The sequence below is a fragment of the Chrysochloris asiatica genome, unplaced genomic scaffold (genome assembly GCF_000296735.1).
Source record: "Chrysochloris asiatica unplaced genomic scaffold, ChrAsi1.0 scaffold00030, whole genome shotgun sequence".
In the NCBI taxonomy this organism is placed as follows: Eukaryota; Metazoa; Chordata; class Mammalia; order Afrosoricida; family Chrysochloridae; genus Chrysochloris; species Chrysochloris asiatica.
In genome coordinates, this window is record NW_006408548.1 from 12,870,004 (window position 1) to 12,892,795 (window position 22,792).

At 36.3% G+C, this 22,792-nt stretch overlaps 1 protein-coding gene across 4 annotated transcripts in view; it reads left to right on the forward strand.

Moving 5' to 3' along the window:
• SLC4A7 (solute carrier family 4, sodium bicarbonate cotransporter, member 7) overlaps positions 1 to 22,571 on the forward strand; it is a 126,082-nt gene extending 103,511 nt beyond the window's left edge. For 3 of the 4 annotated variants that reach the window (XM_006851609.1, XM_006851612.1, XM_006851610.1), the window contains 9 exons: positions 2,087 to 2,200; positions 3,955 to 4,116; positions 4,311 to 4,562; positions 11,057 to 11,125; positions 12,747 to 12,920; positions 14,038 to 14,166; positions 17,073 to 17,173; positions 20,133 to 20,240; positions 22,335 to 22,571. In XM_006851609.1, the coding sequence (XP_006851671.1) occupies positions 2,087 to 2,200; positions 3,955 to 4,116; positions 4,311 to 4,562; positions 11,057 to 11,125; positions 12,747 to 12,920; positions 14,038 to 14,166; positions 17,073 to 17,173; positions 20,133 to 20,240; positions 22,335 to 22,416 (1,191 nt within the window). In that variant the 3' untranslated portion in view covers positions 22,417 to 22,571. The remainder of the gene's footprint in view (positions 1 to 2,086; positions 2,201 to 3,954; positions 4,117 to 4,310; positions 4,563 to 11,056; positions 11,126 to 12,746; positions 12,921 to 14,037; positions 14,167 to 17,072; positions 17,174 to 20,132; positions 20,241 to 22,334) is intronic. The other variant, XM_006851611.1, reaches the window with a different exon arrangement.
• Positions 22,572 to 22,792: the final 221 nt, after the last annotated feature.

Genomic DNA, 22,792 nt, shown 5'->3' on the forward strand with positions numbered 1-22,792 from the left:
CTCTAGTCACCTGAGTGGATGATGACTCTTAAGCCCTGCAGGCTCCATTTGTGTGCCCCATGGACACGATAGCCCTACCCCCTCAGCTTGGGCCAGTGGTCCCATTTCCTAGGCACCCATGAACAGCAGCTGCACACTCCAAAACCAGGTTGAACCCTTTGAGATCCAGGAGACTCTGACCCCACTTTCTGAAACAGAGAAGGCCCTGTTTCCTGTGCTCCTTCCAACAGTTCTGCTAATCTCTGAACTGTTGTAGGGAAGCTCCTTTTCTTTTTTTGGAGGGGGAAACAGATGTAGCACCTTTAACTTCTTTCCTGCTTGTAGAGTCCCTAGAGGCAGTCTTTCCCTACGTTCTTTCTCTGTCCCCTTTAGTCTAAGTTGTTGGGTTTTCTGCTGTGTTAGTTCTGTCAGTCATAGGCAGGCTTAATCTTTGTAGCAAAGGATTATGTAGCCATGTCTTTAGTGAACATTCTTGGAAATGTCCTTAGTTTGTACAACAGAATTTTCCAGATATTTAAGTTTTGTTTAAGTCTATCTCGTTCCTGTTGCATTTTACAGCATGTTGACACCACATAACCCCTTTAAGATCTTGTTTAGGAAAGATGTCTTCTGCCAAGTATCCAAGTTAATTGCTTATAAGTTCTACCTTCCAAACATTTGAACATAATACAGACAGTTTCTTCACCAGTGCATAAAAAGCATCATCCTTCCTTCATTATCCAACCACATGTTCATTTTATTTTAAAGCCTTACCAGAAGCAATTCAAGGCCCACATACCTAGCAACATGTATTGTCTAAAACAGTATTTTCTCTATAGCTCTCCTTCCTTACTTCTGATCTATCATCAGAATTTCCTTTGACATCCGTAATTCTACCAATGGTCTCTTCAAGGCAATCTAGGCGGTTTCTATTAGAGCACCTTGAACATATTCCATCCTGTACCTGTAACCCAATTCCAAAGACACTTGCCCATTGTAGTAGGCATGTATTAGAGCAGCATCCCCATTTGGTATTAAATTCATAATTACCTAGTTGTGTTATAATAGAAATATCACAAGTAGGTGGCTTTCACAAACACATTTTACTCAAAGCTTCGAGATTTAGAAGTCTGAATTGAGAATGCTGTCTCTCTCTCTCACACACACACAGTTCTGGAAGGTCCATTTCTCTTGAGCTTTACTTCTGATTGATATTCATGTGGCCTGGCATCTCTTCCCCCATCTCTGCTTCTCTCTTATGCTTGTTTAATTGCGTAAAAAGGAGCTCTGGTAGCGTAGTGGTTACTTATCGGGCTCCGAACCGCAAGGTCAGCAGTTTGAAACTACCAGCTGTTCCACTGGAGAAAGGATGAGGCTTTCTGCTCCTGTAAAGATTTACAACCTCAGAAACCCTGTACAGGGTCGCTGTGAGTCGGAACCGACTCCATGGCATATAACAACAACAATACAACATATCTTAGAAGAGATTTACTTAAGACACACCCTACTCTAATCCTGTCTCATTCACATATAAGCAAGGACAACCCTTTCCCAAATGGAATTGTAACTGCTCCCAAATGGGATTGTAACTGCAGGCATAAAGTTAGAATTTAGAAGTTAAAGAATATATAATCTGTGGGGACAGTTCAATCCATAACAATAATTTATGCCAAATTGTTATAAAGAGTTATTCATAGTGAAAGATATGTATGTCTGAACTTACGTGGAAAAAATATGGTACTTTAAGAGATGATAACAGTGCTGGTGTGTTGCTGTGGGTTAGTGCACCAAACTGCAAAGTTGCTTTGAACTGTAAGGTCACCAGTTCAAGCTCACCAATTGCTTCTCAGAAACCCTATACAGGGTCGCTATGGGTCGGAATTGACTCAATGGCAATTCACAACAAAAAGAGATGATAGGTTAGTAATGAAATATGTTTTATACCTTTTGAGAAAGAATTACATATAAATGTAGTTTGCTGATATATTTGCACCAATTAAAACTCCCTTTCATATGTTCTAATGGTATATTTTTTGGTGTTTGTAAAAGGTGAAATTTTTAGAAAGGGCATATTGTATTTATAATAACGTAAGTTCTTTTCATATAGGTGCGATCAACAATCAGTGACTTCGCTGTGTTTCTAACTATAGTAATAATGGTTGCAGTTGACTACCTTGTAGGAGTTCCATCTCCTAAACTTCTTGTTCCTGAAAAATTTGAGGTAAGTTTTAAAGTACATGGTTGTTACTTGGGAGTGTCAAACTTAAAGTGGGAGACATTACCTCCGTAGTAGTTATAGGTTTGTATGTATGTAAATATGTGGAATGCAGTAATTCCATAGGGCAAGCACTGGACTGAGAAACACAAAGTTGTGATGGGTTAAGACCATCAGCTGCTCTGCTGGAGAAAGATGATATGTTCTGCTCATATTTTTTTATTTTTAGAGGAAGAAGCTTTTCTTGCAGGCAGAGCAGTGGTGGACTAATGTCCCCAAAAATCTGAGCTCCCAGAAACAGTTTTTGTATTAGGTTTATATAGGTTTACGTAGGACTGAGAGGAGAGACGACCATGTCGCTTTCTCATTGGTGGTTCCTAGATAAACGGTTTTTTAAACAAAAGCAGAAGACACTGTTAGTTTCCTTTGTATAACCTGATGTGCAAACTTCAAGAAACTGTAACTTTCCAGAGTGCTAGGTCTCAAGGTCTTATGGGGGCACAGGGCCTCCTCCCTCAGTTGTTGCTAAGTGCCATTGGGTTGCTTCCGACTCGCAGCGACTCTGTACATGGGGTTTCCAAAGAGTGAGTTGTTTATTTTCATTCACAAATTATAGTTACCTTGAATACAATCATCATATGAGTAATAGCGCCCGATAACTATTTTTTCTTCTAAATGGAAGACGGTACCTTTTGAATAGTTCAGATCCTGGAATTTTCTTACAGCAAAGCAATTATAGTTATATCCCCCCTGCTCTTATCATTTCTCTCTCTTTATTTTCTTCCCTTCTTCCTTATTTATCATTATACGGTAAAATGGTAAACTCATTTTGAGCCCAGTCACTTCTTATTTAAAAAAAAAAAAAAAAAAATGACGTGGTTTTCTTTAGAATCAGAGGATTTAAAGAATATAATGAAGATAATTTTTGTCTGTTTTGTCTCACAAAACAAAAAAGCATTAGAAGGTTGCATTTTTTTTTTTTTTTTTAAAGCAAGGTGCAAGGGTAGTATATGATCCAACAGAAATATTTGCCGTGTGAACTTTACTTATGAATAACTAACAGATGTAAAATATGAATTAATATGAAGTCATTGTGTGTTTCACTAGTCTTCATGATCTCTCTAAAGCAGTTTAGTTTAGGAATTGATCTAGTAGGAAGATAGATTTCATTGTAAATAAAGTATGTAGGAACATAATTGAAATGATACTTATCTATTCCTGCACAAACAAACCTCCCCCCCAAAGTAATGCCTTTAAACAGCAATTATTTGCTCATAATTCTGTGGCAGTTAGGATTGTTCTTAACTCTGGCCTGTTGTTCTGGTCTGAGGTCTCATGTGGTTATAGTACTCTGTTGATTCCTTGCGGGTAACATGTGCGATCCTATGTCTTGACCCGAAGCAGATGTTAGAGCATAAGCTGCAAGGTTACTTGAAATTGAAGTTCAGAAATTAGTGTCACTTTGGCTGCATTTCTGTAGGTTAGTCACAGAGTCATCCCAGATTGTGGGAAAAGGGAAATCAACTCTACCTCTGGATAGAAAGAGTAGCTAAGTCACATTGTTAATGGTTTTGATTCTAAGGATGGATAAATTGCTGTGGCTATATTTACAAATAATTCATTGTATAACCCAAGATGTAATTCATTTCTTTCCAATACCTTGACATTTCTTAGAATGGATCCAGATCCATTTAAGCTGTGCAAATTTTGTGCAATAGAAAAATGTAACATGTAAACAATATCTTTAATTTTTATAACAGCCAACTTATCCAAATAGAGGCTGGATTATAAGCCCATTGGGAGAAAATCCTTGGTGGACCTTATTAATAGCTGCTATTCCAGCTCTGCTTTGTACCATTCTCATCTTTATGGATCAACAAATTACAGCTGTAATTATAAATAGAAAGGAGCACAAATTGAAGGTAACTTTGATAATTTTGTTTTTATTGCTGTGTCTTCTTCAAGGGATTGAGGTATTTCCATAGTGACTAGAACATTGAAAGACAGAAGATGAAAAATACTTTCCTTTCCGCTTTGTTAATTGTGTATAGTTTTAACTGTAACTATTGAAAGAACAATGTAGTCTTAAAACACTAATGTTCATTTCATTTTTCAGAAAGGAGCTGGCTATCACCTTGATTTATTCATGGTTGGTGTTATGTTGGGAGTTTGTTCTGTCATGGGACTTCCATGGTTTGTGGCTGCAACAGTGTTGTCAATAAGTCATGTCAACAGCTTAAAAGTTGAATCTGAATGTTCTGCGCCAGGGGAACAACCCAAATTTTTGGGAATCCGTGAACAACGGGTTACAGGGCTAATCATTTTTATTCTAATGGGCCTCTCGGTGTTCATGACTTCAGTACTAAAGGTAAAACTTCTTTTTTATTATATACTCTTAAAATCTTTTTTAATCAAAGAAGTTTATACTTCAGTGTATGAAATATTAATATAAAATATCTAAAATAGTTTTATTTTCTAGGATTTACCTGGGAAATAATAGTTTGATACATTTGTTAGTAGGTATACTTATTTTAAGCAAAATGTGAAAGAATGCTGTTAAAAACTGTATAACTTTAGAGGGGAGTGTCGGGGCTCTGTAAGGTAAACGCTGGACTGCAGACTATAAGGTCAGTGGTTTGAGAAAGTTTTCTGCTTCCCCAAAGATACAGTTTTGGAAGCCCTGTACAGGGTGGTGATGAGTCAGAACCAACTCTACAACACTTAGCAAATATAACACTGTATTTTTATGCAAATAACGTACTTTGTAGGTTTTTTTTCACACTGTGCATGCACATACACACCCCCAATGCAGTAATTTCCTTTGTATACTGTGTGCAGTAGCATGTGCATGTTATTTCTGTTGGTATATTGTATGCAAAATAATTTGGAAACTCTGTGAGACTGGATTTTTTTCAAGTACTTCAACTAGAACAACATCTTGTGGCAGGTAATACTAGATTCCAGTTGATTTCTTTTAGACTAGACACTAAAGAAAATTTTTTAATAAAAAAAAACAATGGCTACTTTTTTCGCTAAAATATTTTTGTTTTACAAACTACAGCTTTTCATAACATGTGACTTACATTAACTTATAATGGGTTTGTTATTTTAAAAAAATGAATTAGTAAGATGAATGTTTATTTTTTCTCTTTACATGTTACATGTTTTTGTTGTGTTACATGTTAAGTTGGTTCTGACTCAGCAACCCTGTATAGGGTTTCCATGAGTGACTGGTGGATTTTAATTGCCAAGTTGTGTTTAACAGTACAATGCTTATCCTACAGCGCACCACATGAGGGCTCAATGTGTGTGTGTATAATTTGTGTATCTAGTGAGTCATGGAGGCACAGTGGTTAAGCACATAGCTGATAACCAAAAGCTGGCAGTTTGCACCCATTAGCCACTCTGTGGAAGATGTGGCAGTCTGCTTCTGTAAAGATTACATACAGTCAGCTTCCGTAAAGATTACATACAAACTCTTTGGGAGCAGTTCTACTCTGACCTACAGGTTTGTTATGAGTTGGAATCAACTCGATGGTAATGAATTAGAGGTAGAATGTTGTTAAGTGCCATCGAGTCAGTTCTGACTCATAGTGACCATCCTGTCTGTATAGGGTTTCCGGCTGAAGATTTTGAATCACTGACTTTGTGGTTAGCATATAAGTGCTTATCCTACAGTACCACACCAGGACTCCAGCAATAGAATAAACGCACATAAAAATGGTTTGTGAGGGCTTTCTCAGAACTGTTTAAGCGTATAAGGATATCCTGAGTCTAGATATCTTGAGAGTTTGATGAGTTTACCACACTTTAGTATATTCCATTTCCTCTATCTCTTACAACCCTTGCTTTTTAAAGCATTGACTTTTTAAAGTTACCGTTGTGTTAGGTTATTAGCATCTATATTCTGAGTTATACTTATAACTAAGCCTTCCAGTGCTCTTATTCTTATTAAATTATAAGACTGTATTCCCTAGGAATACATAAACAATGTTACGATGATGTAAATATTCTCTGAGACTAAGAGAATTTCTGCAGGGAGGCAGACATCGGTGTGTTCCTACTGCTTGAAGAGTAACAGTCCTAGCAAGTTTCAAACTCCCCAAATTTTCTCAGTTCTTAAAGAATGACATCCATTCTTAAAGATTATATTTGCTGGCTTCACTTTTTCTTTGGTTTGTTTATTGTTTTGCTAAAGGAACTCTTTGAATTTTACATAATACCATGGGTTATAAACTTTCAGGGCCTTAGCATGTTTCAAAATTTCCTTTATTTACCCTTATATTTGATGAGTAGTTGGAGTTGATTTCAGCTTTGAAAGAATTATCCTTTAGGCCTTAAACTCATTATTTCTAGAAATCAGTGTTCCTAATTTGGTTTTTATGGCTTTAGAAATTTTTGTTTTTGTTTTCCTTCTGAATGCCTTCCTCTGTTTCATGTGAATATTGGTCTCTAGTCTAATCAGAATCACTGTTTTAAACTTGTTTTGTTATATTGATAATTTAGATCTTCAATTTCCAAGAGCTGTTTTACTCTATTTCCTTTCCTACTATTCTGAAATTATTTTAAGACTCAAGTATTCTGTTGATATTCCCGAGATTATTGATTTGATTTTTGTAAGTTTATTTTCTTTTCTTAATAAAAATTTTTTTAAAATGTTTTATTGAGAATTATGTGATAGTTTACATGGGAGAACATTAGCTTTACATTCATCCTATCGTATATAGTTTAATTGCCATGTTTACAGTCCCCTCCATGCATCATCAACTAACCAAAGGATATACCCTGCAAGCCTGCCCCCTGGTCACCAGTACATAGCCCCTCTCCCTCTCTTGGTCTAGAGTCCCCAGCCACTCTGTCTCGCCACATCATCATCTCTGCCTCCATCTCCAGCGTCACTGTTTCTCTGGGTAGGGTCCTGTATTCCGCTCTTCTCCCTTGATGGTCCCAGGGAGGGACCTCCGCTCCTGGACTGCAAAATCAGTCAATCCCCTCCTTTTGCTACAAAACGTCTACCTTTATATTTCCATCCCATCAGCCCTGCCCAGACAGATTGGATACTACTCAGTGGAAATTCTACCTTCTTTTCCACACTCTCCGAATCTGGGCTCCCTCTGAAAGCTTGTAAACCAGTCACTTCTTGCCTTTGTAGCCCCCCCCATTTTGAGTAGTCAGTGTCCAAGTTTCCCATCCCTGTCTACTCTGTATCCTGAAGTGATGGGAATGATCCTCCCTGTAAAGATTTGTTCCCTCTTTTGAGCTACTGCTTCCATAGGTGTAGGTCAACCTCATCAAATTGTATCAAATTACTCTTTTTTTCCTCTTCTTTTTTCTTCTAGTTGAGCTCTGATCATCCAGTCATTGAAGCCAGGTCAAGTGGGTATTATCTGCAAGTGTGGGTGTTCTTATGTATGTGCCCTCTTTTAACAGCTGGAAGCTTCATTCTCCACTGTAGTCTTCTGTGGCTATATCACTGACTCTGGGCCCAAGAATCCCCAGGTCTTGCCACACTGCTGGCCAACCAGGTCTGTACTCGGGCTCACAAGATATTGAACATTGTAGGACTGCTTCATTACTGTTTTATCCTTACTTCCCCTTACTGGTGACAAACGTGGTCATCAATCAGAGCGCATGTCTGCTTGTGTATTCCCATTGAATTTTAGTCTTGGAAGGGGGTTTGCGCTGAGGAGACCTGACCACTTGTCTTGATGTCTCCTGGGCAAGCAACTTGCTTGTTCTTATGGTAATCAGTTGGACTGCCGTTATTGTTTTATATTTTTCTTGTCAGTCTTTTCTTTCAAGAAGTATCTTCTGTTCTTCTAGGCACTCCAGGCTGGTCTGCTTGTCCTTTCAAGTGGAAATTTCCCACCTTAGAAGATTCTGGATGGGGTTCAGAATTCCACCTATGGTCTTATGTAATGCAGAGGTGCCACAGAAAGCCACCTTCACTGGGCATGTTGTAACCCCATTTTGGGTATTCTAATTAGCTACAGGCTTTCTATAGTGATATTTCTGGCTATTCCTTTCTCTACCCCTCTAGTGTTTATTTTATAATGGTATGCCAGAGAAACCAAGATTCAAAAGACAGGCAAGCATCTTAACATTATTTTCCCCCATTGCCCATAATTATGAGTATTCCGGAAAACTTAATTGTGCTCATGAGGAATCTGTACCTGGACCAAGAAGCAGTTGTTAGAGCATGGGAACAATGAATGTTTTAAAATTAAGAAAGGTGTGCAACAAGGTTGTATTCTGTCACCATACTTATTTAACCTGTTTGCTGAGCAAATAATCCTGGGTTGTATGAAGAAAAACGTGGCATCAGGATTGGAGGAAGACTCATTCACAACCTGCAATATGCAGATGATACAACCTTGCTTGCTGAAAGTGAAGAGGACTTAAAACATTTACTGATGAAGATCAAAGAGCACAGCCTTCGTATGGATTACATCTCAGCGTAAAGAAAACTAAAATCCTCACCACTGGACCAATAAACATTTTTATCAATGGAGAAAAGATTGAATTTGTCAAGGACTTCATTCTTCTTGGATCAACTGTCAACACTCAAGGGAGCAGCAGTCAAGAAATCAAACGAAAAACAAAACAAAACAAAAAAAGAAATCAAACGACATATTGCAGTAGGCAATTCTGCTGCACAAGACCTTTTTAAAGTGTTGAAGAGCAAAGATGTCAGTTTGAGGACTAACGTGCTCCTGACCTAAACCATGATATTTTCAGTAACCTCATATGCATGCAAAAGCTGGATAGTGAATAAGGAAGACAGTAGAAGAATTGATGCTTTTGAGCTACGGTGTTGGAGGAGAATATTGAAAGTGCCATGGGCTGCCAAAAGAACCAATTGATCCGTTTTGGAAGTACAGCCAGAGTGCTCCTTGGAGGCTAAGATGGCCAAACTTTGTGTCTCATACTTTGGACATAGTGTCAGGAGGGACCAGTCTCTGGAGAAGGATATTTTGTTTGGCAAGGTGGAGGGTCAGAGAAAAAGAGGAAGACCCCCATCGAGACTGATTGACCAAGTGTGTCAGCGTTGACTGTCTTAAGAGTGGCAACAGTAGTAGTGAGGTTGGCCCAGGATTGGGCATGTTTCGCTCTGCTGTGCATGAGATTGCTATGAGTCGGTACCGACTCAATAGCACCCAACAACAACAACAACTATGTCTCAATCCTTGTATCCCAGAGCCCTGTTGTTCCAAGGTTGTTGCATACATCATTATTTACCTCTGTCCCACTTAGCCAATGCAAACCTGCCTAATTGTTTTCCTATCCGCCTTGTTCTTCCATTCTCCTTCCCCTTCTTGTGTTTTGCCCTCCTCCCTAGTACCCAAGCTATCCTGTGTCTATTTCCTACCCTATGCTCCACCTTCCCTTCCCTCCCCTCACCCTACTTCCCACATCTGGGTAACCAGCAAAGAACCCCCCTCTACCTTTAGTGTGAGTTCTTTGTCTTAGTCTTTTACAGTAGTGGTCTTTCTAAGTATTTCTCCTTTTGCGACTAATTTCACTCACGTGGTGCTGTGGGTTAATACACCAGACTGCAAAGTCATTTAAACTGCAAGGTTGTCGGTTGAAGCTCACCAGCTGCTCCTCGGAAACCCTATAAAGGGTCGCTATGAGTCAGAATCGACTCGACAGCACTTCACAACAACAGCGTCTTCAAAGTTCATTCATGTTATGTGGTAGCTTGCAGCTTCCTTGTACTTCAAGGTAGCATAACATTCCATTGTGTGTATGTACCACAGTTTATCCATTCTTCAGTTGATGGGCACTTAGGCTGTCTCCATCTTTTTGCTATTTTAAATAGTGATGCTATGAACATTGGTATGCATATATCTACTCGTGTTATGGCTCGTATTTTTTGTGGGTAAATACCAAGTAGAGGAGTTGCTGGATTATAAGGTATTTCTATTTCCAACCTTCTGAGAAAGTGCCATATTGCTTTCCAGAGAGGTTGGACCATTTTGCTATCCCACCAGCAATGCAGGAGCATCTTCGCCAGCATTTATTGTCCTCTACGTTTTTGATCTTTGCATTTATTGCTGGTATGAGATGGTATCTCATTGTTGTTTTGTAAATTCTTTTTCTTACAGAGTCCTCAGAAAGTCAAGTTAGCTTGAGAGGTGTATTATATATGGGCTTCTTGTATAATTGTTAGGCCTTTTTTCTTTATTGGTTTCTCCCTTGAGTCAGAATGCTGACTGTCGCTTTTGAGCAAATGAATGGGCCCTGTTAAGAGGTAGACTTTTCTATCGAGTGCCTGGGCACAGACTAGCCAGGTGAGCTGAGGTCCTTCAAATTCTACAGTGACAAGTACTTTATTCTGGGAGTGGAATATAATAATTCAATAAGTGGTACTGTATTCTATCCATTGTGAGGCAGTGATAGTGAAAGCTTTTGACACATTTTTGAGTGATTAACACGTTTGAATAACTTCATCAAATTTAAAAACAAAAACAGACAACTTGTGCATCAACAGACATTGAGTAACTATTTGAAATCATTTAACCTTTATGAGAATCTGATGTGAAAACTGGAACAGACTGTTTAAATATCCCTCAGATACATGCCTAAGGTGTAAATCTTTGAACCAATTAATTTACAGTGTGAATGCTTTTAATCCCTAAACATGCTCCCTTTTTAGGCAGTAGTATTTAGAGACGAAGTTTTTTAAGGAGGTTATTTTGTTTTAAAACATTATTATTTTTCATGGAAAAATAAGGTTGGTCTAGTACTTATCACAAAAAAATCTAATTTTATCATCATAGATACACTGTGTTTTGTGTATTGGTTAGTGTGAAATTATTTTAGTAACATAAGTTCTAATTGTTGTCTTTTTATTTATAGTTTATTCCTATGCCTGTTCTGTATGGTGTTTTCCTTTATATGGGAGTTTCCTCACTAAAAGGAATTCAGGCAAGTCTTAAGTATTTCATTATTTTGTGGAAAACTACAGAATATGGTGGGGTTTCCAAAGGCTTATGGAAAAATAAAGTTAAAAGATAATTGAAGTTTCCCCCAACTTTTGAAGTCTCCTTATCTTTTAAATTTGTAGAGATTTTGTGATACTGGTGATTTATCCTTGACCCCTTGATACTTTAGGAGTGGGTAGTTTTCTAACTGATTATTTCAAGTTCACATTTGCCAAGTGATTGTTATATACTACCCCTTTTTATTTTTATCAATTGATGATATGTTTACTGATTTTTAATTAAAGCTAGGGAAAAGCTCTAACTCTCAATAAACACAGGTATAGCAAGAGGGAGGAAGGATCAAAATGTTGGGATTGGGGTGGGGGGCTGGGAGTACAGTTTTTGACATGTTGGTATGTGTTGTCAAATTAGTTTTGACTCAATAGCAAACATGCAGGACAGTAATTTCAGTGCTTTAAAGAAAGAAAAGGTACATAAGTTTCCAATAAAAATTATAATCTCTGACACTTACATGGTCTAGTATAGTTTATAAAGCTTAGCACAGAAATTATTTTCCATATGCTCAAAACACAGGAAAGCAGTATGGGAAAATATCCTGATTTTAGAAATTACGAAACGGAGAAATAGACCTACTGAAGGTTATCATCTAAGTAAGCAATGGAATCTGATGTAGAACCCAGGCCTTGTCTTATCTCTTAATACTTCTAGGAAAATAACCAGATAAAGCCTGTTAAGACTTGTAATTTTGATGTGAAACATGTAGATCATAAAGCACAGTTAGCACCTCAATTTGCAAATGATAGCCTCCTGTTACAAAAGCATGTTGTCTCAGATTGTCACCTAGTGGTTGCAGGGATAATGGCTAGTAGCTAAAAAGGCTTGCAAGCCTTCTTGGAGACACTGCCTTTTTTTTTCAATATGGTCCAAGATTTACTGTGCAGTGATCAAGCACAGTCTTATTATATCACTTGGTTTTTACATTTTGAGTGGTAGGTAGAATTGATCTTATCCCCAATTTGTATATGAGGAAATTAAGCTGAAAAAAACCAAGGAATTTGCTGATAGTTTTACTTGGAATGAGCAAAGACTTGCTAATGGGTACTTTGTGCTACCTTCGTAGAAGTGGAAAAATTTGTCTTGGAAAAAACTTTAGAAATCAAATTGTTATTCTCTATTAAATAATTACATTCATTTCTGAGTAATTAGGTACTACTTGGATCAATAATATATTTCTATGCTGAAATACTCTCCTATACTAGGAGAGTATAGGAGCTCTGGTAGCGTAGTGGTTACAAATCGGACTGCGAACCGTAAGGTCAGCAGTTTGAAACTACCAGCTGTTCCATGGGAGAAAGATGAGGCTTTCTGCTCCCATAAAGATTTACAGTCTCGGAAACCCTATACAGGGTGCTGTGTGTCGGAACCAACTCCACATAACAACACATACAACATCCAACGGCACATAACAGCAACAACATCCTAGCAGAACATGTCAAGAAAGTTAACGTTTAATAATGCAAACTTATAAAATTATGTATTTCTTTTCTCAAATAGTAAAATCATATTTTTGAAATGTGTTTCTTATTTTTCTATTCTATGTGTAGTTTTTTGACCGCATAAAGTTATTTGGAATGCCTGCTAAGCATCAGCCTGATCTCATATACCTCCGTTATGTGCCTCTCTGGAAGGTTCATATTTTCACACTCATTCAGCTCACTTGTCTGGTTCTCCTGTGGGTAATAAAAGTGTCATCTGCTGCAGTAGTGTTTCCCATGATGGTAAGCTGTCTTTTTTTTTTCTTTCTTTACTCCAGACATACATTATCATTAACTGATAGTTCTTATAGAGGTGGAAGGTAAAACAATACTAAAACACAGACATTAAAGAAATGTTCATTGCTTGCCAGAATAGAACATACAATTTGTTGTTAAGTGCCATTAAGTTGGTTCTGTCATATATTTTATGCTTGCTGAATGCAAGGTACTAGGAATAGAAATAAAAAAAATAAAGTGTCTGTTTTTGATGTCAAAGATGTTCCGCCCCTCTCTTTATCCTGCTTTGGAATCACTGGTGCACTGTGAATGGTAGAATGTGCTCGGGTAGGTTTTGATTGTTCAGTTTGTTCCAAAGCCTTAGCCTTGATACTTAAGTTTCAAGGTTTAGCTAGAAGTGTAAGAGGAGGTTCTGTATATACAGAGAAACCTGTAAGAGTTGGAACTTGAATGGACTCCCTTGTTTTTCTGAGTCTTGAAAATTTTCTACCCATAAGAGGCTGCAGTTTTACCATTTTTCTATCACTCGCTTTAATGGGAAATATTTGAGTTTTCCTTCTTGAATAGGCTTCTGCGTTACACAGGTTCCAGAATTTGAGTATTTGGCATCCCTTCACATAATACCACTTTCACATGCATGCAAAAGGAAAAAGATAATCCTGTTGTCGTCTTCTACCAGCGAAATGTGAAGCGTGGAGCTTATCATTATAAATTTTCTCTCAATTCTTTCTTACTGTGAAAATAATATAATGAATAGTTTGTGATTTGTGCCGTGTATTGATACATGCTTATATAATGTAAAGTTGTCATAAAAATTCATATGTTTTGTACTCTGATAATACATGGATCAGTTGCTTGGAGAAGTCACAAAGGATTTGTTTATTCAGGAAAAAGTTAAGAATGCTGTTTCCTTTTTCCAGTCTTCATAGTTTTAATTTGAGAAGAAAGTTCAAGAAGATAAGTGACTTAGTTCTTTTGAATTCAGATGGCATATGACATTATTTGTCAGCAAATTATGAACTACTTGCACAGTATTTGTAAGACATAATAAATATTTTCATTTTCACTTTAAGTGAGACTGCTCTAGATGTTGTTTATTCTTTCCCTTTTACACTTTTTTAAGGTTCTTGCATTAGTCTTTGTACGCAAGCTCATGGACCTGTGTTTCACAAAGAGAGAACTTAGTTGGCTAGATGATCTCATGCCAGAAAGTAAGAAAAAGAAGGAAGACGACAAAAAGAAAGAAAAAGAGGTAAAAAGCTAAGAATTTCAAATTGACACCATTACTTGATTAATATTTTGCACCATCTGGGAACATAGTGGTTATAAGTCAGCCTGCTAACCACAGGGTCAGCAGTTCGAAATTCTGAGCTGTTCCACGGAAGAAAGATGAGGCTTTCTGCTCCCGTAAAGATTTATTGCCTCGGAAATCCTGTGCAGTGTCACTATGAGTCTGAACTGACTGCACTGCACATAACCACCACCACCACCACCACCACCACCAGCAACAGGCTCAGTGACATCAGCAACTTTAGATAGACAAGGATTAGATAGACCCTTTAAGGGGCAGTGAGTTTATGTTTATTCAGGAACAGTTTCAAAAAGGAGGAGGAGAATGATTGCACAGCTCAAAAAATGTAATCATACATATAGAAATTGTTGAATTATTGTATGTTTTGCTGGTTATGTACTCCACAATATCACAAAAATGAATGATAAAAAACCCATTTTACGAACTGTAGATGTTATTGTTATCCTCATTTTACAAATAAAGGAACTGAGGAAGAGAGAGAGGTTAAGTAATCTGTAGCAAACCTCGACTCTTAGTCATTATGTCATCTTCTGTATTGTCCTGACCAAATACTTTTTATTTGATTTGTATAATTGAGGTCAAATATTTTAATTTTATTCTTAATTTGTGATTTTGTGGGTATTTTTTGTGTTTCAGTAAACAGCTCAGTACAGTCATTCAGTGTAGCATAAATAAGGTAGATTATAATGTCTAGCTCCATTTTCTCATTCGGACTCATAGTTTTCCTGTCTGTATAGGATTTCCGAGGAGCCGCTCTGGTGAGTTTGAACTGCTGCTGACCTTGTGGCTTGCAGTCCATACTTAACCATACAGCACCAAACCAGAATACATACTTTTAAATGTCATGATTTTAAAGTAGCTATTAAAATTATTAATTTTATGCTTGCTTTTTAACAAAAATTAAGACTCTTTTAGTTAGAATACTAAATTGAATTGAGATGTCAGTATTTTAAGAATAAAGGGATTTGTTTTCAGAGCTGTATTATTATATATTTAATGTTTATGAGTTTCTTGTGATTTTTTCAAATTGGATATAATTTGTCACATACTTAGGTAAAATCTCCTGTTTATTATTTCCTGCATTAGTTAGGGTAAGGTTTAGTGTTACTTGTGCTGGTAAGTGCTGTAGAGTTGGTTCCAAATCATAGTGAGCCTGTATAGGGTTTCCAAGGAACTGTTAGTGGATTTGAATTGTCAGCCTTGTGGTTAGCAGTCCAGTGTTTATTCTACAAGATTCAGTGTTGTGGTGGGAGTTGGGGGTAGGTATTAGCTAGACACAGTGGTTTTATTCTATCATGTAAAAAAAAAAAAAATTGGAAGTGTGTGAGGTGATGTACTGTTAGGACTTCAGAAAGTCTTCAGGAACTGAGTCTTCCATGTTTCTTTGAAGTGTCTTCACCATGTAGTTTCCATTCTCAAAGTCACTTTATGGGCCACCTCTTTGTTGTCATTAGAGGCAGTTTGAAGGCAGAATATTGTTGTTGTTAAGTGCTGTTGAGTTAGTTATGACCCATAGAGTACAGGGTTTCTGAGGAAAGACTCCTGAGCTTGAACCACCAACCTTGCAGATCAAACCAACTTTGCAGTCCAGTGCATTAACCCACAGCACCACAATGGGGAGAAGCAATTAAAGGGCATTACCCCCATTGTTCCTTATTAAGCAGTCTTCCCAGAAATGCCATTTACTACGTTCAACTTGCCAGACATAGCTATACTAAGTTGCAAGGAATGCTGGGAAATTTTTAGGATCCTCTGCCCCTTTACCCAAGCTGTGGATACACTGTATTTCTAAGTTATGAGTGTTTTTCTTAGTAGGGGGAGAACAGTCTGGAAACTTTCAGTCTCTTCTATATTGTCTTGGCTTTCAGTTCCTGTTGTTTTGTCAGTTTTGGTCTGTGTACATTCTCCAAGTTGTTCTCAACCTGGAGTGACTTTCCCTTCCAGGGAACAGTTTGTAATGGGTTGCGTGTTGAGCTACTAACTGAAAGGGCGGCAGCTCGGACCCACCACTTAGCACTTAACAACAGTAATGCGATGGAACTGTGGTTGCATTGACAGAGCCAGACCAAATGATTTCTCGGGCTTTATATGGCCCCCCTTCTGCTTTGGATAGTGCCACTTTTTAAAAAAAATCTTCCTTCTTGAAGGAGCCCTAGTAGTATAGTGGGTTACTCACTGGGAGGCTAACCACAGGGTTAGTCATTTTGAGTCCACCAGGCACTCCATGAGAGAAAGATTGAGGCTTTCTGCTACCTCAAAGATTTACAGTTTCAGAAACCCAAACAAGGTTGTTGTGACTTGGAAATTACTTGAGGGCACAAAGCCATCACTACTACCATCAGAGACATTTTTGGACTTCATAACTGGAGACAATTCAACTATCTTTCAGTGGCTAGAGGCCAGGAATATTGCAAAACATTCTACATGGCCCCTCTACAACCCCTACAACAAAAATGATCTGTTCTTAAGTGCCAGTATTACTGAGATGGAGAAACCCTGCTCTCTCTGAGATTTTCCTTGTATTATGGTGAAAGACAAAATATTATCAGTCTCATTTTATTGGCAGTCAGGCTTATTTATATTCATATAAACTGACTTTTAAATTAAAAGTAAAATTTATGATTTACTTACAGAAGTAGCCATTGTTTACAATGGTGGTTTTCATTATATGCTGCTGCAAGGAAGTATTCATAATGAAAAAAAATATTTAGTCATGAACAGATATGTTTGTTCTGTTTCAATACTGATGTTGGTTTGGGTTTTTAATTCTTTAATATGTTATGTGTTAATTTATCTTCCTGAAAATTTTCTGAGAAAAGTAATCATTTTACACATGTGCATTAAAGGAAGCTGAACGTATGCTTCAGGCTGATGACAGTGATACCGTGCACCTTCCATTTGAAGGGGGAAGTCTTTTGCAAATTCCAGTTAAAGCCCTAAATTATAGGTGAGATGTAATTTTATTTTTATGTTATATATATATATGTCAATTAAATGAAAAAATCATGTAATGTTTCTGTAGTGACTTTCATTTTTAAAAAGATAACAAAATCTGCATCTGTTATAGCAGGAGGAGCAGGACTTCATACCATTTCATTCCATCATTCTATCTATCTTAGTGAAGCTTAAAATCAGTGTACAGGTCTCAGAATATTCCCATTCTTTCAGTTAGTTTTTTTCTTTCTACCTTCATTTGGATTGAAGTTAGTGTGTGCTGGAAAATAACACACTTTCATCCATGTTCTGATAACTTTCCAGTCTCTAACTATGCTTAGGGGCTCTGACACGCTTAAATTCCAGGAGAGAGACTTTGAGCTTTGGAAGTTATATATGGAAAAATTACTAACACATTTCATTTTCATTTATAATTTATCATGTATGATTTTGGTGATCTATATTTAAGAACTAAAGCTAGAGATTGGGTAAAAGTTTGAGAGTTTTAAAAGGTTTTTTGTTTGATTGTTTTTTTACAATCTTTATTAGTTGTGCACCCACTTTGTATTCCATTTCTGGCTAGTTATTCATAGTAAATCAGTATTCAAATGTATATAGGTTCCTTTCTTGGCCACTTAATGAAAACTGCTTGTTGATGCTTAATTGCTTTGACCTTTTAAAAACTTTTTTAGCTATTCTTTCTGGGTTTTGTAGACATTACACTTGGACTTGTGTTGATTGGTTGATGGTGGTGGTTGTGTGCCATGGAGTTGATTCCAACTCATAGTGACCCTGCACAGGGTTTCCGAGGCTGTAACTCTTTACAGGAGCAGAAAGCCTCATCTTTCTCCTGTGGAACAGCTGGTATGTTTGAGCTACTGACCTTGCAGTTAGTAGCCCAGCTTATAATCCACTGCTCCTTATGTGTATTTTTGATGAATGAAGTAATCATTAATCATTTTTCTATGTTAATTTTTGTTTTTAATTTAAATAATTGGTATTATCCTGCATAAATTTTTATAATTTACCCCAAATAGTTGTTATATACTTTAAATTGCAAGCCAAGAATGTTAACTGTGTGTCATTGAGTAAGTTTTTCACTCAGTGACCCAGTGTAACAGTAGAACTGCCCACTGGGTTTCCCTAGGTTGTAAATTTTATAGGAACAGGTTGCCAGATCTTTTCTCCTATGGTGGGCTTGAACCACTAGATCTTTTGGTTGGCACCTGAGCACTTAAGCCTTTTGCCACTAGGATTCCCACACTAAGCTCTGCTTTGCTAGACTCTAAATGTTTATTAAGTGAATTATATTAACTTAATTGGTTGTACTTCTAACAAGAGGATAGGAATGGCAATGTTACTTAAGGACTCTCACCAGTTTGCTGAGATTTATTTATTACTTCATTTTTTATGTGTTACACTTTCTCACTATACCCGGGTTGCTTCACATGGGCCTTGACAAGTTTGCGTGGAGTCTGGCTTTTAACAGGAAGTGAATGGAGTTATTTTTATTTTCAGTTTAGTCCATGAAGTGGTGATAAGATTTATTATTTGCTCAAAAATTTGACTTCAAGATAATTTACTGACCTGTTTACCTGCCAGGATTTTAAATCTTAAATAGTTTAAAGAGTAATCTTGGATTACTTGCTGTGAGGATTAAGTGAAATCATTGTTTCCTTTGGAATTGTAAAGCCCTGTAAAACATTAAACGAGCTTATTTGATACAGGCAAAGTTTTTACCATCTAATTTTATTTGGGGGAAAAATGGATGCATACTTTGTTAACAAGTTTTGATTTGTACTAACAGGAAAATTCTTACTTAGATAAATTCTTATTTATCTAGAAGCTAAAAACACTTCAGGAATTCCTCTCTTCACTTACTTGAAGTTGGCATCCAACCAGATAAAAAATGTATTAGGTTAGGGCAGGCATAGTTTCAATGCCATTTGTGAACTGGGACATTCAAATTTTGTGTACGTTTTAAAAAACTGACCTGATGCTATCACAGCGATTTCTTTAGACTTTCAAATGACTATTTGATATTTCTTTGTGACCTTAAATTTAAAACAACACTGATTTAAAAGCTTGCCCTTTCTAGCTAATTGCTGCTTAGTCATTTTACAGCTTAGCTGCCATTGCATTGCTAATTTATCATCATTTGGTTGGATATTTGTATTTGTAGCTTGTTTGCATGAAGAAACAACTTGCAAATATCTTTACAGTAGCTTCATGGTATTGAATGTTGCCTTTGATAACCCTGGGCCTCAAATTGACAATTTATGCATATCATCATTATTGGATTGTGGGTCTTGAGGTCATTTTTGCAATATTTCATAGAACTAGAAAAATGTTTACATATTTAAGCATTTTCAATTAAAGGACAGTTTTCTGTGCTTTCGATTTTGATAAATTCAAATAAACATACCAACACAAAAAATGTGAATGCCAACTAAAAGCAGTATTTTTTATTTTTGTGTTAATCTGTTAGAAAAGTTTTAGGGATTTGTTTTCAGTTTTAAACTGTCACATTCTAACCCCACTATTTATGAAGATTTATAAAAGCTATACAAAACAAGATTGTTGTATTTATTTTTATAAGGACATTATTCCATTATTTCTTGTTACTTCACTAATATATTTTAGTAGCCAAGATTGTCATCTTTGCTAAATTAATGCTGAGTGTAGTAAAGTCTCAACTTGAATGCTGAAAGGAAGTTCCATAAATCAATCTTGGCAATTTAAATAATCTTACTTTGAAGCTTTGATTATAAATCAAGTTCCCCATGCAGCCTTAATAACAGATACTGCGATTATGGTACCTTGCTAAAAGTGCATGTCAAGAGTTGCTGTTTTGTTTTTCAATTTCAAGTTGATGAAAGCAGGAGGTATTACATGAGTAACATATAAATAATGACAATATTAATGCTTTTGCAAGTACTGAATACTAACCAGAAAGTGTGTTTGTTCTTCAGTGTTGATCCCTCAGTTGTTAACATATCAGATGAAATGGCCAAAACTGCCCAGTGGAAGGCTCTTTCCATGAATACTGAGAATGTCAAAGTAACCAGATCTAACACGAGGTAGCTATAACTATTTATGCCTTTTTTAATGATAGCCATTTTACAATTATAGATAGCAGTTCAGAAACAAACTTATTTTACCTGATTTATATTTCTTAATAAAACTAGCCTTCCTTTCCTATTCTTTCTCCCTTCCTACCATCTGTTCATCCATCATTTTATTGTATACTAAAATTATACATATGTAGATACTGATTCTGTTTTAATATATGAATTTACACTTTTTTTTTTCCAAAAAGAAGGTGACAATAATAAAAATGAGTATATATAATAGCATGAAATAAATATAAGAAAGATTAGAGACTGTGTAAAGGAATATAATGACTAGGGATTAAATAGCTAGTTTTGCTTGACTAACCTCAATCATGCTTTCTCTGATGGTTTAAGTAAAAAGAAAAGCATTATTGTTTTTCTTCTTTTGTGTGTGTGTGTTTTAGCATACCATCTGTTCTTCATATGTTGAACATATATTTTCCTTGAATATATTTCTGGAAGAAATTTAATCTGTGGCTATGAAGGCCATTCTGTTTTGTAATGGACCATGGGTTGAAGCTAATATATAAACTCTTCCTTATAGTTCTTGTATGTAACTTTTCTTTTTTCTTTCCTTAGCCCTCACTTTTAAGGCTTGAGTCTCTTGATTCTACTTTTAAAAATCATAAGTACTCTCATCCCATTGGCCTCTGGAGAATTGAATTATTGTTCAGCATGTTCAGAAGTTCATATTCAGCAAATGGTTATTGATAGAAATTTTGTGTGTACTTTGTGCCAGACACTGTATTAGGCTAGGTGCCCCAGTGTATTCTGCATGGGTGTTAAATCAAAATGGTTTTTCAGGCCCAGTCATGTAGTTATTTATGGGTGGCTTCTATCTTTCTGACTGCTGTCTTTCAATTTAGCTTTTCCTCATTCTTTCTCTACTCCCTTTCAGAATCTTTTTCTTGCTTGTTGTTTATATGCCGTGGAGTCAGTTCCGACTCAGAGCAACCCTGTATAGGGTTTCCGAGGCTGTAAATCTTTACAAGAGCAGAAAGCCTCGTCTTTCTCCCACGGAATGACTGGTAGTTTCGAACTGCTGACCTTGAGGTTCACAGCCTGATTCATAACCACTACGCTGCCAGAGCGCCTTCCTGTATCATATCTTTTTACTTTCCATCATTATTGCTTGAATTCCAATCCTAATCAAGAACTTGAACCTGATACAACTGGCTTTCTTCACTTCATCTTTGATCTGAAAGTTTTTTGTTAAGCTTTGACCTTTTGAATCAGGTTTTTATTTCATGCAATCTGACTTCACTAAATATTCTTTTTACTATTAGTAATTTTTCAGCATTGATGGTCCAGGTTGTTAGTAAAATTATGATAAGAATAAAGACCTTACAATACTGTCATCATATCTGAAGTGAGGGATTGTTTAGGTCATGTTGTTTAACAGAAAAGTATTTGAAGGACCTTCAGATTTGCCTGGAAGAGGCAACACAAATACATATTCATACTTTTTTGCCCGGGGGGGCGGGGGGGAAATCTCAAAGTCAAGATATTCATGTGTGACATTATATCAAAGTCATATACATGGGTTCATTGGTACTTTATATATGCTTGAAAATATAGAATATGTATGTTGATAATATATTTGTGAACCAAATTTGGGGAGGGGAGTTTTGCATATTGGTTGCCTTTTGCAGGATTTTCTTTGATACTTAGCCTGTATTAATAAGGATTCATTTGCTAATGAATTTGCCAGTGGAATAAAATAAGAAACTACCATACGCATCATATATTCAGTAAATTAGTAAATCAAGCATAGTCTGATACTGACTGATTTTAAAGAGCCCGTCTTTAGTTGTAAGACAAACAAGAATTTCAATCACAGACATAACCATTTAAAAAAAAACACTTTGGAGCAGCTTTATATTTGTCTTTCCAGTTAAGCTTATTGGTATTAAAAGAAGGTAGTAAAATAATAGGAAGTCATAAGTTTATAGTGTTGACTATCAACGTTAAAAAGCTATTATAGATACTGGCCATGTTTAAAATTCAATATTTAAACATTTTGAAACCATGTATTCTCATTTTTTGTTTTGTTTTATATAGCCCTGAAAAGTCTGTGAGTGTGAAAATAAATTTTGAAGATGAACCAACAAAGAGATACATGGATGCTGAAACTTCATTATAGAACTGAACCAAGAGGAATTATATATATATATATATATATACTTTGTGTGCATGTTTGATGCCACTGTACATAACAATATTGTACGTCATGCTGTTTATGCATGACTAGTGGGTATTTTGAAGTAGTGTATGAAATTTATGAGCACCATGGAGACTGTATATATAATGAAATGATTGCTTAGAAGTGAGGTACATGATTCTTACTGTTCAAATATTTATTCTTTTGGAATAATTTTTTGTGTATTCTGCAATAGAAAGATGTGGGGAAATGCATTCAATCTACCTTTCTTTAAAATCTATTTACTAGTGGCAATTCATATCAATCTTTAGTGATACATAGTTTATCCATATATTTATAATTTTTTTACATGACATTT